The sequence below is a fragment of the Passer domesticus genome, chromosome Z, assembly GCF_036417665.1.
Source record: "Passer domesticus isolate bPasDom1 chromosome Z, bPasDom1.hap1, whole genome shotgun sequence".
NCBI lineage: Eukaryota > Metazoa > Chordata > Aves > Passeriformes > Passeridae > Passer > Passer domesticus.
Window position 1 is genome coordinate 69,539,185 of NC_087512.1, and position 16,888 is coordinate 69,556,072.

A 16,888-nucleotide genomic window follows, 5' to 3' on the forward strand; every position below is an offset into this window, starting at 1 on the left:
GGATTGCAGCTATGGTGAGAGTGTGGGCTCTTACTTGCTACGAGGTTTAGGCAAAAAACAGCACCTGCGGTTCTCTTGCCGAACTTGAATATCCAAATATGATGTGAGCTGGAGTGGTTCACACAGAGCAGTGGTGGAAACAGACGTGCTTTAGTGAATACAGTCTCTGGGACAATCAGGTGTATTTCCAGCTCCATGGAGTGCGGGTACAAGAAGCACAGGAGCAAGAGGCCCTTCTGCTCTGGCTTGGCTCTGCAGGGAGATGTGTTTGGGTGGCAGGAGAGCATATTTTCATTAACTGATTTTCTGTCCATTCAAGATACTTTTTTGAAGCTACAGAGGACATAGTTAGCTACCAATGTCACTAGTGGTTTTGATCTGTCAGATTAGGAGCAAATATAAGTGGAAGCATAATTGCATACCCATGATTTGTGTAAAAGGGAACAGCTATCAGTCCTTGACTTTGCACATGCTGCTCTAGGTGCCACCATACTCATTTTTGCAGGGAAGATGTAACCCCAAATATCAAAAATATATTGTAGTCTTAAATCCTGTCACCTGAATACCTGTTGTGTACATGGAGCTTTTCCAGCAAGTCAAGATCAATACCCTTTCAGGGTAAAAGAAGCCTTTATCTATGATTCTTTCATTCCATCTGTGCCTACTTTACAAAGTAAGCACTTTTTATACTTCGTATTTGAGCATCTGATTTGTTGAATATATCATTAACAGGACTAAAGAAACTGACCATATTTAGATATTTAAATGATAAAAAATGCAATATGCTTTAAGAAGAGAACTGCTATGAACTTCAGCTGGAATATTTCTAAGTTCAACAGAAAATGAAGTGAAGCAAGTAAAACCTGTGTGAAGTTTGTCAAGTAAAATATGTAGACAAAAGTAGGTTGTTTGGTTTTAAAGATTTTTTTTTCCCGGTGTTTAAGCACAATTAGGAAGAAAATATGTAATGGTTGAAGCCAGCATTGTCTTCAGCTGTGTACAACTACATAATTAGACAGAGAGCCTTTCAGAGTGTTTCCAGAAAGAGCTCTTCTGGGTGACTGGCTGTAATTCCTTAACATGTGTCAAATGCATTTGACTGCCTGTATAAATCCGGTGACAATGTGATTGTTCAGGTCACTGGTAAGTGCCATTGTGCTCCTTGTTCATCATCTTCTGCTGCAGTGTGTGTATGCTGGGTAAGGGACAGCAAGGCAGGGGTGACTACCTGACAATGGTGCTCTGGTTGGTGGCCACTGAGTTCATGGGGTTTGATCAAGGCCATTGGCTTTGGAAGTCAATGCCTCACACATAGAAACACATATGGAAAGCAGGACAGAGAGCTCAGATACCACCTTTCTGTTTTAAAGGGTGAGTCAAAGTGAATAATGTATCACTTTTGGTTTACATTATTTAGGAAAGAGAGCAAGTGCTTTCTGAAGAGCCGTGTTTAAAATGTCCCTTTTGTTTTTGGTGTTTTGGATTGATTTTGCCTTTTAGCAGTATAGAATTATTGAGAAGTTAATTGACATGTTACCAACTTAATCAGAAGTTCCTTCAGACTTTAGTCTCAGTAAGTTCATTAAGCTGCTTGACCAGTAAAATTTGCCTGAAGAGGAGCATAAATAGTATTTATGTCAATAACCTCCTTGTGACCAGAGGCAACACATCAGGGAGAAACATGAATCCAATAGATCTGCACTACAGATCAAAGAAGTGGGAGGGAGGATACCAGACCATACTGTGGTCCCTGACATGCTCTTTGTGGTGTTCTTCATGCTATGAGAGTTACAGATGCTTCCTGTTTCCCAAGTGCAATTGTGTGTGGGTTTCCATGTGGGATGGAGAAAGACCCCATGTTTTTCCAGCACCATGTAATTCTACTCTACGTTTGATGACCAGGATTGACCATTGAGAATTGAACATTCTCTACCATTGCCACATCATTTTTCCTGACTTGGTGTGAGTCACCAACTCTTTCAGCATATTCGCATCTGTTTCTGAAAAGCACAGGCAGTAATACTTTTCATCAGTAGAAGCATTATGAGATTTCCTTTAGGTGTGGAAAGCATTTCTAGAGTACCAAGATGATAGGTGTTATGTACTGAATGTGCAAATCTTTGAGGAATCTAAACTGCCAAGTTACTTTTAACTTAGAAATTCAAAGTTTATTCCTAGTCACAGGCCAAGACACAGGCATGAGATAATGACAAAGTGAGGATGGTAAGCAAGTGGGAGATTCTTAAATGAAAGTTTGTTGTTGTTTTAGTACCTTTTCCAGCATATGGTAAGGTAACTTCCTATTTTTTGTATTAATGGCTTGCCTTGCTTTCCCATGCTTTGAGGGAACGCTTTAATCTCAACTTTAAGAAGTGCTAGATTTGTTTTCCAGATGGTGTTTGCTCTGCAAAAAAATTAGGTGTTCGTTTTTTAAGACTGTAATTTTTCTCTCTTTTATTTTAGAAATCTTCCAGAATCCCTGAGGATGACATCAGGTTAAGAAAAAACAGAGACCAAAACAGTGCCAATTTCTTGGAGCCATCTACTGTGCTTGCTACAAAGGAAGAGAAAATGGAAATTGAAGTTCCAGTTTCTGAACATAAAAGCATCACCACAGTGGCTTCACCACATCCCATAGACAATCCGACCCACTTCTTTTCACCTGCTTCCAGCCGAAATGGACTTAGGGATAGGCATGAATCTCTGGACAGTGAAGTTGCTAAAGAGATCAGATACCTAGATGAAGTGCTGGAGGCAAATTGTTGCGATTCTGCTGCTGACAGTACATTTAATGGGACATCCTCCCCTGAACCAAGTGCAGTCTCCATTATGGATGGTTCAGGAGCATCTGCTAATGTCAATAAAGAGTCAGTATCTAGTGAAAGGGAAGAAAATGTAGCAGACAAGCAGGTGTCTTTGGAGGTTGAGCCATGTGAAGCTAATATAACAGATGAGAACCTGAAATCTAATGGCCATTCCTTGGGTGGTCTGAAAGAAGATACTAGAGAGAGTCTGAAGGTGCCAGGAAGTCCCACTTCTTCAAACAGTTCTAGAAGATCCTCTAAGGATGGAGAAACAACTCTTACAACCCTTAAGAAAGAGGCAAAGTTTGAACTGCGAGCCTTCCACGAAGATAAAAAGCCCTCAAAGCTCTTTGAAGATGAGGAAGAGAAGGAAAAATACAGAGTCCGCAAAGTGAGACCATCAGAAGAAATGATGGAACTTGAAAAAGAAAGAAGGGAACTCATTAAGAGCCAGGCTGTCAAGAAAAACCCCAACATTGCTGCCAAATGGTGGAACCCTCCTCAGGAGAAGCCCCTGGAGGATCAACTGGATGAAGAGCATCTGGAGTCTCACAAGAAGTACAAGGAGCGCAAGGAGAGGCAGCAGCAGCAGCAAGGAGCAACACCAACATCCCCCAAACAGGTCAGCTGCTCCTTTGTATCCCCAGAGCCAGTCAATGTCAAGAAAGAAGATATTGTCACAGAGCAAATTGACTTCTCAGCTGCCAGGAAGCAGTTCCAGCTGATGGAGCATTCAGGTCCATCTCAGGGTCAGGCCCCACCAAGGCGGTCAGTAACACCCAAAATGTTCTCTGTCAAACCCTTCTACAAAAGCCTCAATTCTCCTTATGTGGACAGGCCGATGTCGTCTGTGACGAGACCCATTTCAGTGTGCGGGCAAGCTGGACAGCTTGAGAGTAACAACACCGCGGTTGTCAAAGCACAGAAAGTCTCCTGTAGCTCAGAAGATGACAAAAGCACTCAGGCTACCACAGTTGACACAGCAAGAGACCTACCTTGCAGTGATAGCCCCAGAGCTGGACCAGCTTCAAAACTGTGGGCAGAGGATGGAGAATTCATGAGTGCAAGGGCGGTCTTCACAATGGTGAAGGATGAGGGACAGGGAATTCTAGATCACTTCCCAAAGTCAGGCAGCGCCTCTTCGCCGCCAGAGGAGCTTGACTCTGGTTTGGATGACTTGTCTGTCAGGTCTCAGGACACCACCGTCTTGGAGACCCTTTCCAATGACTTCAGCATGGATAACATAAGTGACAGTGGTGCCTCCAATGAGACCATGAGCGCCCTGCAGGAAAGTTCTCTAGCAGATTTCTCTCTGCCACAGACCCCGCAGGCCGAAACTCCTGCAGAGTGCAGGGCTGAAGGCATCTCCAAGTCTTTCAGTGACCCAGGCTGTGATTCGCCTTCCTCTGCCTTGGCAGACTCCATGCTGATGGACGACCAGCTGGACTACCACGCTGGCCTGCTGGTACAAAATGCCATCCAACAAGCCATAGCTGAGCAGGTGGATAAAGGAAACCCAAAGGAAGAAGAAATCCCAGCAGAGAAAGAGGTCTCAGCCAAAGAGCAGCCAGCCAGCACTGGGCCAGCTCCAGCCTCCAAGGAGCATCAGAACCCAACGTTTGAGCCACCCCAGGTGTCTTCACCAGTTCAAGAAAAAAGGGACACCATACCAAAGACTTCAAAAGAGGAAGACTTAGGACTCAGGGAAGGGAAGAGTTTGCAGCAGTCACCCATGTATTCAGCCAGCCAGCCATTCCTTGTGGAAGAAAACAGGCATGAAGTCAGCTATTTCAGCAAATATTCAGAGGCAGCAGAGCTTCGGAGCACCGCCTCCATTCTGGCCACACAGGAGCCCGAGGTGACTGTGGGCCCTTTCAAGTTACGGTCGAGGAAACAGCGGACTTTGTCGATGATCGAAGAAGAGATCAGAGCTGCCCAGGAACGAGAAGAGGAGCTGAAGAGGCAGCGGCAGGGTTTGCAAATGGCACCGAGCCCTGTTACAAAGAGTGCACCACCCATGCCCACCAGAACCGTGTCTTACAAAACTGCACCAGGTAAGACCCCAAAGTGTCAGAGCAGAAGTGACACGTGACTGAAGGGTCAGGTATGGTTTAGTTTTATGTAATTTTTAAATGAAAATATTGTTTTCCACGGGGTGGGAGGGCAGATGACTTCATCTGCCTGGAAACTGCATGGGACAGCTTAATTTTCTGGCTGTGAGCAGACCTGCGCAAGGTTCTGGATTTTCACAAATACATGCAGAGATGCTGATCATCCTTACTAAACCCCGTTCTGTGTTCACCCATGCCACATAGTAGCATGACATGTCCGTTGCAGTGCTGCTCAGACCACCCACTGAAATTTAGCATCATCTCAAGGAAGCACAGCAGCAGTTTTTACAGTTGTGTGGCTATTTGAAAGACAAATATCCAAGGTCATCCTTACTAGGTTTCCTGTTCTCTTGCATGTCATTAGGGAAGTGCAAAATTAGTGGAGATGTGCAGATTTTGGGGTATTAATTAGATATCTTTTTCTGTGTGTTCTGCTTTTCTGTTTTGTTTTGAGGGCTTGGTCTTAATGAGCTTTGTAAAATGATGAATCTTGTAAAATGATATCCAGAGCTATGAGTTGCCATGTATTTTAGCTGGTGTTATTCACTACTGAATTAAGCAAGCAACACAAACAAGTTGTTCAATAGATTCAGTGGAAGTCATCTTGACCAGTCAGTTTCTGGTTTCTTTTACTGACATTCACAGCAGTTACAGCATATCTGTCTCCTCCTTTCCCTTCTCAAGAAATAATGTCAAGCACTGATGCCTCCTAAATCTAATACAGAAAAGAATACATTTCTAAAAACCCCAGAAACATACACCAGGCTTATTTATATGTAGTGATTTTTATTAAGCATATACCTGCATATGCTTTGCAAGTGCCTGTAAGATTTATTAACAGTGATCATTGTGAAAAAGTATTCATTCTACCAAAAGTACTTAAATGCTGTCTTTATTTCCACTGGTGTAAATACAAGCCAGTGGTAGTAATTTTCTTTTGAAAGTCATGGTAAGTTTGAATCAGATGTAGATTTAACCCATTACTCAATATGATTGTGAACTTGGAGTTTTATGGAGCACCTGAAGAGTAAATACCTAATTTAGTTTCTTCTGCAAAGAGGATGATATTAACATGTATTTTTTGAAATAAATATAGCAAATACCAGTCTTTTCTTTGAAGTGCTGTTGTTATAACTCCTCTGGTACAGCATTTTTCATAAAGATCCTCTGCAATCTGAGGTGTTCTGAGAAATGTCTGACAAGACATGAGATACAGGGCACTACGGACGTCAGTTAGGAAGACTTGTTTCATAAAGGTGTGCTCATGACTGTGTTCAAAACCAGCATCATCTGTAGCTGAAAGTGCTCAAAATGGGATAGATAATGATTGTATTTTACTCAGAAGTGATGTTGGATGGGCTGCTGACACTAATGCTTGTTTTAACAGAGCTTCTGGGAAAACAACGTACTTCTGCTTTCTCTACACACAAGGCATTTATTTTGTGTCTGTAAAAATGTTTGTCATAAATTACATTCTAGAGAAAATTATAAACTTCTGTTTATAATGAATCATTCCAGACAGTTTCCTTTAAATGTCCAACTGCCATATGTTTGAGAAAGAAAATTGGGATCTCTTAGCCAATGACTCAAGCTACTGCAATTTACAGCCGATGACAAGGCAAAGAAATAATTTCTAGGAAAATATGAATATGTGGCAGTTTTAAGACTATCATTGATCAAAAAAATCCACAAAGAACATTGGCAAAGTTCTTCGTAGTTCTTCTACTTTTGGTGCTTGCTGAACAGCAGGTGTGCTCAGCATAGCTCTCAGCTGCAGGACCCTTAGCATTGGAAGGTGTATAAACCTCAGTTCATCTCTTCCTTGCTGTCGCTTTAGCCAGCTGTATTGCTGTTAACCCCTGCAGGCATCCTTAAACATAGGGTGGAGTAATGTAATCCCTTGCAAGATTGCAGCAACTTCCCTCTTAATAGTTATAAGATCTTTTCAATATTCCTGAAAAAAGGCAAAATATAATTTAGCAGAGGCACAAACATTGCGCTGTTAGAATAGACAGAGCAGAGGTGACATATAGACCAGAAAAGAAAACCTGCTTCTGCCAGGCCCAGTAAGGAATATGCTGTAGAATATGTCTGGTACTGTAGTATGTATCTCTAGTTTCACAATGAAAAATACTATTCACAATAGTATTAGTATTAGTAGTACAATTCTACTAGTGATGATAATAATTATAATCAAGAAAAAGCAGAGGTATTTCTGTCAGCAAATTGCCTTTTCCAAAGAAAGAACTGGCACTAACATCAGGATACCTCAGCAGAAAGGGATTAAGGGGTCAAGTATAAATTTGAAAAATCTGTTTCTAATCCTTACATGTGAAAGTGCTTACTTACTCTTTTGAGAAGGCATAATAATAAACTTAATTAGCAATGGCCTAACAATCAGGCTGTATTCAGGTGGTGGTCTGGGCAGAGTAGCTTTTCTAGGATTCCTGGTGTTCCCTGACTATTTATTACTGCTGCTCCCCTTCACTGCTTTGAACCAGGTGGATACTGACATAGGTAACACACAGACAAACCACAAAACGGGACATCAGTGAACTGCACTGTAATTTAACTGAAGTGTGGCAGATTAACACAGTTCATGTAGGTGTATATGTGCATAACTGCTAATTACTTTAGATTGTAAACAGGCTGGCTTTACTTACCCTGACATGCAACTTCATAAAACTGATGGTAAAACTCAGTTTGTCTGCCAATCATTCAGTACAGTCCAAAAGGTCTCTTAATAATAAGCTTCTGAACTGCTAATAATTATCCTTTAAAATTGTTTGTTGATGCTTGGAAACAGCCTTTTATCCCATCTCAGATCACTGAATTGAGATGAGACACAGAGTAAGTTCAGTGGAATGTGTACACTCTTCTCCAGGGCACTCTTGGAAACATGAAAATGAAGAACCTATGTGAATTTTTCCCAAAAAAGTTGGGTTTCCTGCATGATGAGACTGAAGAAAGCCAAAGAAGTGCCAGAATATTACTGTACGGATAGTCACCATAGATCCCAAAATATTTCTGGAGCCCTATTTAAATCTGAACATTTCCTATATTGTTTTGCTGCAGCTCCTGCTGCACTTGGCATCGTGTGAGCAGCCGCACAGCAAGACAGTGGTTTCCTCCAACAATCTGCAGGCGGCACAGCATCCCTCCTGGGCAGAGCATTTGGGACTGTCTGATAGTTTATTTGAGCAGGATGATGAGTGTGTGACATGAGATGAATCCAGCATAAGCATGGTGATGTAATTCCTGTGGTTTTTGTTACTCCTTTTATTAGAAGGAAATTTGACTATGAAGGACTTGTATCTAAGTTCCTATAGTGCCTGGCTCTGAGTAATCCCCTTCCTCAAAAGGAGGTGTGAAAATCATTACAGGGGACGTCTTGGTTCAGTGAAGGCTATTAATTTGGAGCCAAACCCTTTGTCAATACCTGCTGTCTCATGATGAGAGATGGGGAGTACTTAGCAGAGAAGCCAAGCCTGAAATATACTTTGGGAAGCTGCCACATCTGCCTTTTTGGTGCTTGTCACTAAAGTATTGCCAGGTTGAGGCATAAGGCACATTGTGCTGATGTGCAGCCACTCCAACATGTGCACAAGCCCACCATACCCATCTTCTGTTGCCCTCAGCTGATGAACTGAATGAGAGAATTTCAGTGGGTGGTGTAAGCCTAGTGGGGAAGTTGCAGCAGTCAGATACCTCTAAATTGTAGGTAACTGTGACGGATGTGTATGTGCTGTTCTTTTCTTTCTTCTACTTTCTTACCCTGAGTGGCAGCTGTGGAGTTTAAGCCTCTGTCAGAGAAACCACTTCAGCCTCAAAACCATTTTTTACTTCAATTTTTCTCTAATAAATGCCTATGTTTAGGAAGCTTCTCAGGTTCAGCCATAGCCTGAGGATACTTTTTGTGTAGTTGGAAGAGAAGCAGAAACTTTGGGCAAGATATTTCATAGTCATTGCAAAATTTTTAATACCTTGTGTGCACGTACAGAATAAGGATCAGATATAATATATATGTATGAACTCCCTTTTAAAATCAGAATTTTGAGAAAAGGCAAGAGCAGGGAGGATGCTCTTTACTTACCCCTTTATAGGCATTGTAGAAAAGAAAGTTAATAATTTTCTCCAAGGATTTCTCTGGAGTGCTCATCAGTCATCCCCAGAATACTTCCTGGAGTGCCTTAACAGCATACCAACCCAGTTCATTTGCCTTTTGCTTTCTTACTCCCTCCCTACTGGAGGATGTCTATGAAGTGAGAGAATCTTTGAGACACACTTAATTTACTGTTTGCTTGTTTGTGGTTTTACGTATTTGCATTGCTCACCTGGTGCTCAGGAAGAGCAAAGAAGCCCACGTTTCACCTGGAGTGGTAATGAGGCTCTGTATTACTAGAGGGATCTTTTTTTTTATGTACTTTGGCAATCCTGAGTCCAGCACAGACTGGTTTCCTAAAACAGTCTGTCCTGCTGAAATGTCTTATTTTGAAAATTTTTCTGTGCTATGCAGATGTCTTAAAAAAAATTTCAACAGCATTTCTAAGTAAAAAGTAAACGTGTGTTTGTAGATTTGGGATGCTGTAGCCTTTATATAAATACACATATGGATAATATGTATACATATATTGTATATATATAAATATATATGTATTATATATATATATGTCTGGTTTTGTGTGTGTGTGTGCAATACAAAGCTTGGAGTCAATGATTTCTTGAAGGTCTCTTCCAGTATTAATGCTTTTCTCATCTGTGATAATGGAAATTAATGGGCCTTGCATCCAGGACAAACAGTCCTGCTTGAAGATATCCCCTTTCTTAAATGGAAATGCCCAAAACCTACAATTTGCATTGTTTTCCAGGCGAAGGGGAGTGGAAGGATCTCTTTTCAGCCTTTAGGCTTGTCTGTAGATTTGAGCATCCTGTGGTGTATGCATCCCTGGAGGAGGTACAAGTTGGGCAGACACCTGAGAAGCCTCATTCTTCACCGATTATGTAAATCCATCCAAGGCAATTACTGGTGTAAGGAAGAAGTCCTTAATCAGCAAGATATCTGACCCTTAATCAGACCTTTTTCTTTTCACCACACTTTTTTATCCACTGGGCCTAATTGGCAGGGTGTCAGTAGTTTCAAGTCCCTCCTGCTGAGCAGTCTAAGCTGTCACACATGGGTGCAGCTGGGCAGCTCAGGACCTGCTGTTGTCTCTGCTTTGGCAGCATAACTCCTGTTTATCTGTGGAGCAAGTCCTGATGCAACCCAGAGAACAACCTGTGCTCATAGAAACTCCCCCTTCAGTCTCTGGTAGGATGTAATAAAGAGGATGGATTCCCAGTCTTGTCACTTCCCAGCTTAAACTAAGCTAGAATTAAGCTTAAATTAATGAGAAACTAATCATACTGTTTTTTTCAACACTGTCAGAAATGGAAAACCCTGGAAAGGGGAGTTCTCGTAAAAATACCTCTGCAGTGTTGGCTCACTTCTTCTTTCGAGAATAAATCGTGTTGATTTTTACAGGAGATTTCAAGGCTGCTCTCTAGTGGCTGCAACTGTCATGACGCTTTTTGAAGGACGAGCTAAGGTTTTCATTTGTTTTAGCAACAAGTTTCCTGAAAATCAACATGATCCTTCTGATTATTTAATTTATTTTTAAGGAGTTTGCAGTGGGTATTTTTCTCTTTTCATGGTAATTTTTTTACAGTCATTGAAGTGTCTTATTTCAAAGAGTTGATAATGGTCCGATGGAAAAGGCAATGTGATTTTGGTTCAGCATTTCTTTCTTCTGTCACAGCTGAGAACCCCCACATATCATTCCCATGACATCTACAGTCATCCTCATTCTTCCCAGCAGGACAGGGTGAGTGGTTCACCCCAGGTCACTGCTTGGTGATGAGAAAGGCTGGCTGTCCTTCCCAAAGAAGCATGGGTTGTCTGCCTGTGAGCCCTCCTGCAGGTTGCAGCACCGGTCACTTGTCCTTTTACCTGTCTTTGGGGTCACTGTGCTCAAAACAGTGACCTTCCATGGCGTGCAATGGATTCAGACAGAGAGCAAAAGGAGTTCTCTTTGGCTTTCCTTCAACCAGGAGGGAGCTCAAAGGCCCTATCTGAACCGAGAGTTTATAGGACAGAGTTCCTACTGATCCTACTCTGCCACAGGAGCATTCTGTGCAACCTGCAGGAAACTGCTGCAGGGAAGAGCAGTGCTGGCAATCAACCCAAAGCCTTTCTTGCTTACAAAGCAGATAAAAAGCACTGGAAAAAGAGAAGGCAGCTGTGTTTAAAAAGACACCTTCTTTGGATGTCTCATGCGTGGGTCCCTGTGTTGCATTGGCTGAGCGAGAAAAACATCATCTTGTGGTTTTCCAGAATCTGACAAACATTTCCAAATCACAGAAATCTATCCTGTAGGAGGAAATGGGGGTATTTCAAGCAGGTACTTTTGTAAATGGTGGTTTTGTAAAAAGATTTTGTAGGGTTTTGGTGTAGTGGGTTACAGGAAGAGGGGAGAATTTTTTTTAATGTCCATGACCATCCTGATTTACGAGATTGTTTCATAGACTTCATTCCAAACTGTTTCTTCATTCAAAATCTGCTGAAAATGCTTCTCCAGCTGTCTTCTTTGGTAAACGATTTGTGAGTCCTCAGCTTAGAAAGGGTCATTCTTTTTCATGTCATTGCAGGGAAGATAGAGAAGATCAAGCCTCCTCCATCCCCCACCACAGAAGGCCCTGCCTCACAGCTGGACCCTCCACCCGAGGAGTCTGCAGGAGCCCAGCGACCCAAGAACCTGATGCAGACCCTCATGGAGGATTATGAAACGCACAAGACCAAGAGACGGGAAAGGATGGACGACAGTGCGGTAAGCGCAATTCTCCTCCTCCCTTTTTGCTGTGATAGAGACCATGACTTGCAGGAACCAACAGACACTGAAAAAGGTTGTTTTACCAGAATCTGATCAGATCACCTTGCAAGTGGGTAAGGATTTTAACACATTGCAAGGGGCAGGTGTTCAAAATGGAAGGATGCAGGCCAGTGAAGAGGAAGAGTGTGTCACTGCAAATATTAAAGGCAACTCATATTACGTTTAATTTTTGTTAATTATGTTAACTAATAATAAGAGCAGTGTGTAGCTGCCCTGTAATTGGCTGATTTTGTTAATTCACACATCACCAAGATACTGCAATGGGTTATTTCAGTGGCACATCAAAATTTGTGGATCAAGTATGTATTCACACCTGTGTTTGTAGACCACCCCCTGCCCTCCACCTCCAAAGTCCTATCCAAGTGTGCTCAGTCTTCAGTGTAAGTTGATAACTTCCCCAGAAACCACCCGTCATGGAACTAGACTGGGAGAGTCTCAGAAGTTCACTTGGATCCTTGCAGAGCCGGCATGTTGTTGCTGGATTTGTTGTCTTCTTTCCACACGAGCAGTAGTAGAGTTTTAGCTGAATTAAGATGTTCCTTATTAGAGATGCTAATAAGAAGAGCTACAGATTTTGTAACTGGAAGTATCAAAATTCAGGCAAATCTTTTTTTCCTAAGAGAGCATGAACTGTTTCTTATTCACAGTCATTATTACTGTGCAGTGAGTGCAGAAAATAGTAAGATACAAGTTCAGTGTCAGACTCCTTAAATGGACACAGTGTTTGCTGAAGCAGCCAAAATCCTCCAGACATTTTCCGAAGATGTCTGAGCAATGACCCTACTGCCAAGGATGCTCCAAACAAACTGCCTTCTAGTAATGTTCACTAAAGGCAGGTTCCTGTTAGGGGTATAGATGTAAGTCAAGGTTTGTAACACGAATACTGCACTAGTGCAGCAGCTTCTAATTGCTATTTGTGAATATTGCACAGTAATAAAAGACAATAAAAATTAGAAGGAATGGACTGGAATGGAGGGGTCCTGTTGCCCTTTTGTTGACTAACTAAAAATGCAGATAGATTTGTTTCCAGTGCACACCAGAAAATTTCTGGTCTCATATTCTACTGAGGCCACTGAAAAACAAGGTTCCATTGTCCATCAGACTTCTACACAGGAGCTACTTCAGCTTGTGCACAGGAGCATGGGTCGTTCTGGCCGTGGCATCTGGGGACCACATCTTAGGAAGGAGCCACTCTCTGGTTTCCTCTCCTTCTCCAAAGCACCCGGTGAAATGGGGTGGTCTCACCTGCTCTGGTGAGTGCTGTTTCCTGGCATCTCCCCAGAGCATCTGTCCCTGAAGGCTTTCAGGGCAACTCTTGTGACCTTTACAGAAGCTGAGGGGAGCATTAAAAAGAGTTGGGTATAAAACACCCACTGTGCAAACCAGCACTGGAGCCCCACACTGAGACCATCAGCCTGGTGGCTGCAAACTTCGGAGCAGCTGGTCTGCCAATGGATTGGCACTCAGCTTGTACTCACCCTCTGCCCCTGTGAAGAGTGAAGGTGGCCTGCTCAGCCCCTGAAGTGGTAGCTTGTGGCAGGAATCTTAGGTCCTGCTCATTTATTTACCTGAGCACAGTTCCTCAAGTGCTTGCAGAGCTGCACACGTGCTCCCTGGAAGGTAGACTGGCCACAGTTGTCTCTCCGACAGTTTGGTGTGATGTCCTGTCCAGCGTGCTTGGTCAGTGGTCTGGGCAGTATCTGACCACAGAGGTGTGCTCTGGGTGCCATCTCAGCTCTGCACTGCTGCTAAAGCTGCCCAGCCACTGACAACCCAAAGATGCACTGCCAGAGCATTGGTGCCACTCAGACAACCTGTCATTTTCTGGCTTTAATTTTCAAGGCTCCAGTGAATTTGCAAAGTCCCAGTGCACACCAGTGTCCCACAGTGCTGAGGTTTGTTGTCATTCTCCTCTTCTGTAAGCCCACTGCATAAAGCCAAAGATGATTTTTTTTTGCTGTTGCCCACCCAAAGTCTTCTTAGAGGTCTGTGTCCTGCAGAGCCCAGGGAGAACTTCCTGACATCAGCAGGAGTGTTCTGTTTCTTTTCCCTGGGTTTTTCCGCTCTCCTTTGGTAAACAACTCTGCCATTGACAAGGGAAAGATAATTTTAATAAGAAGTGCTGCACTTGTACCACTGTCAGTTTGAGTGAATATTTTACAGTCCAGGCTAAGCAACTATTTATTTCAAAAACAAATAGCTTTAATTTGTCAGCAGAGAGCATTTGAACAGTGTTCTCAGGAAAAAGCGTTTCTGTAACTAAAGAAACAAAATAGCCAATCACTGCACTATTTAAAAAAATACATTAAATACAGCAGGAGAAGGAGCATAACTGACAGCCAGACAGACAGCTGCTCCTTGGAGTGTTATGTCCTGAGAGCTGAATGTGAGCATTGCTCTTTGTGAGTGAGAACCAGAGACTCCTCAAGTACTGGAAGCAGTCAGTGCCTGGCACAGCAGCCATGGTCTCCTGAATGGAGAGATTTGTAGGAAGGTTTCATGTCCATGGGAACTCCCTTTCATGCTGAGCACCCCAGTAGTACTGATGTACGGAGATCCACTTTCGCCCTGTGTAAGACACAACAAAAGGAGGGTGGTTTCAGTAGGGCATTTACCCTCTGTAGTTTCTCCTTCAGGCATCACCACCTACTGTTTAATGTCTGGCTTCAGTGACTTTAGTCCTACAACGTGGCCTCTCTGGTCGAAGCTTGTGGGTTATGCCTTTCAGAAAAAGAGGGCAAATCAAGCGCATCTTGGAAGAGCTGTGCTGCTCAGGAAGGGGGGCAGTTTCTTCCAGAGGATGTGTTGCAGTACAGGTTCAGCAGATGAGTGAAAGGGAAAAAGCAGCAGCAAGGAAATGGGTCAAGCACTGATGGTAAACAAGAGTGAGACTGGCCAAGCAACGTCATTAAAAAAACACCAAACCGGCTAATCTTTACTTTTTATTTTTTATGACACTAAGTTGCTTGAAGTTTTATACTGTGAATGTGCCAGTTCTTGGAATATCTGTAATTTGTTCTTGTTTCCTAGTTATAACATGCTTGTTCAATGTACTAATGCTGGTCTTTTCCCTTTCTACCAGTACACCTGTAAATTACTGTCTAGCAAGGTTACTTCTGAGGTACTTTTCAAGTGCTTGTTTACTTTTGCTTCTTCTTGCATGGTGATTCCAAGCGCATGTTGCTGCAGTTGTCATTTTCATAGTGTGTGTCAGTGCCATTTCACATAAAAAAATGTGTGTGTGTGTGATATTCCCTTGTATCTCTCATCAGCAGATATTTGTGTGGCTGGTTGTCTAACCCTTGGATTCTAGTTACAATTTTTGCCATGGGAGGGGTTGTAATTAAAGGGATGGGAGCTGTTGCCTGGGACTGGAGCATTCCTGAGGTGAGAAATGAGAACTTCCCCTTAATCCCTTTCACCAATTAGCTGGCAAAGCTAAACCTGGGATCCAAGCATCTTCAGATGCTGCATGAAACTTCCATGGCTTTCCTTTGTCTCTGATTACAATGTATTTAATACTATCAAAATCTCTAGTATTTTATAAAGAAATCTGCACACCATCCTTTCCTCTGTGATAGTCAGATCTGAGTGCATGGCCTCAGTCTCTTTCATATTGTGAACCTTTCATATTGTGTCCCTGTCTGTTGTGATGTGACGATTGATCACAGTCCCACAACTTAGCATCAGTGTTTGTCTGAGGGTGGAATAAACCCAAATCTGCCAAATAAAGGGTATTTATGGTGACATTCAGTATTTCAGCAAAGTAGTAATTGACACAGTCCTTATACCCACAAAACTGGACTTTGCCAAAAGACTTAATTTTAAGAGCAGGTAGTTGTTTCTGCAATGTTCGTTAATGAGGTGCTCGGTAATATGTATATTTCAAATGCCTGTAATTTCCTCTGGGATTGTGGTAATGACTGATACTCATTTGTCCAACATCAGCACTTTTTTATACACCTGAACCTTCAATTTTTTTCCTATTCCATAATATATTTGACCACATCAGCTACCTCAAGACAAGTACATGAACATTTTCTGACCTGGACAGTAAAGCAAAGCAAGTCTATGCCATTTCCTATTCATTAAATAATTTAGAGTGGGTTTTATCACACTGATACCAGCCAGTGATTGATCTTTGTGTATTTATAGATAGTTAAATCAGTGTAAGAGCAGTGTGCTTTCAGAGTCCTGGTTTTAAATAGAGGTTGTGCCTTTTCTCCTCCATAATATATGCACAATAATCTAAGTCAAGATTTGTGAACAGCAAGTAGTGATCAGTGTTCAATGTTGTTTGAGAGGCAGAAGTTCAGGCGTAGTTTTCACATGCCAGGGTCTTCTGCTGCGCAGAGTTTTGTGTCCACCTTGTGTTATGGTAATGATACGAAGAGTAAGGAGCTGGAAAAGAGTGTGTATGAATGAGAAAGGAGCTAGAAATAAAAAAGACTGTAGGACACAGCAATTCCTCATGCAGGTGAAAGTATGTTCTCTGGCTATTCCCCAGCATCCACCCTCAGACTGAAGAAACCATGTGATTCTCACTGGAAGTCTTTAGCTGAAGCTAAGCAGGTTGTTTCAGAAGCAACAGTAAGACTCAAGACATATATGCTCCTAGTCTCTGCTAACCCCACTGCTGACCTGTGTCTCCTGTTCACCAGAGCCTTCCAAAATACACTCTGGTGCAGGCAGGTGGCTCAGTTTGTAGCTGTGCCAGCTGTGCTTGCACTGGCTTAGGAGCAGGGGCATCCATGCAGTCATCCTGACAGCTCCACTCTGGAAAGCAGAACACAGCCCCCCAGCAGGTCACTGAGTGCTGAAGTTCAGATACCACAGCAGCTACATCCTGCTCATTAGGGTGATGTATTGCATCTCCCCCAGATTCCTGCAGCCCGTACTAGCACATCCCACTGCTGTTTAGAGACCTAAGTGACCCTTATGTAGGATATTTTTATCCTCAAAACCCTCTGCTTTTGGCCTTACAGCTATACATGCATTCAAATGTACAGCACATTAGCTTGATTTTCCTTAATACCAATCATGCTGT

At 42.6% G+C, this 16,888-nt stretch overlaps 1 protein-coding gene across 8 annotated transcripts in view; it reads left to right on the forward strand.

Moving 5' to 3' along the window:
* The window catches only part of PALM2AKAP2 (PALM2 and AKAP2 fusion), a 266,499-nt gene that overhangs the window by 245,089 nt on the left and 4,522 nt on the right, over positions 1 to 16,888 (forward strand). For 7 of the 8 annotated variants that reach the window (XM_064404842.1, XM_064404849.1, XM_064404839.1 and 4 more), the window contains 3 exons: positions 2,464 to 4,858; positions 11,600 to 11,778; positions 14,924 to 14,962. In XM_064404842.1, coding sequence (XP_064260912.1) covers positions 2,464 to 4,858; positions 11,600 to 11,778; positions 14,924 to 14,962 — 2,613 coding nt within the window. The remainder of the gene's footprint in view (positions 1 to 2,463; positions 4,859 to 11,599; positions 11,779 to 14,923; positions 14,963 to 16,888) is intronic. The other variant, XM_064404840.1, reaches the window with a different exon arrangement.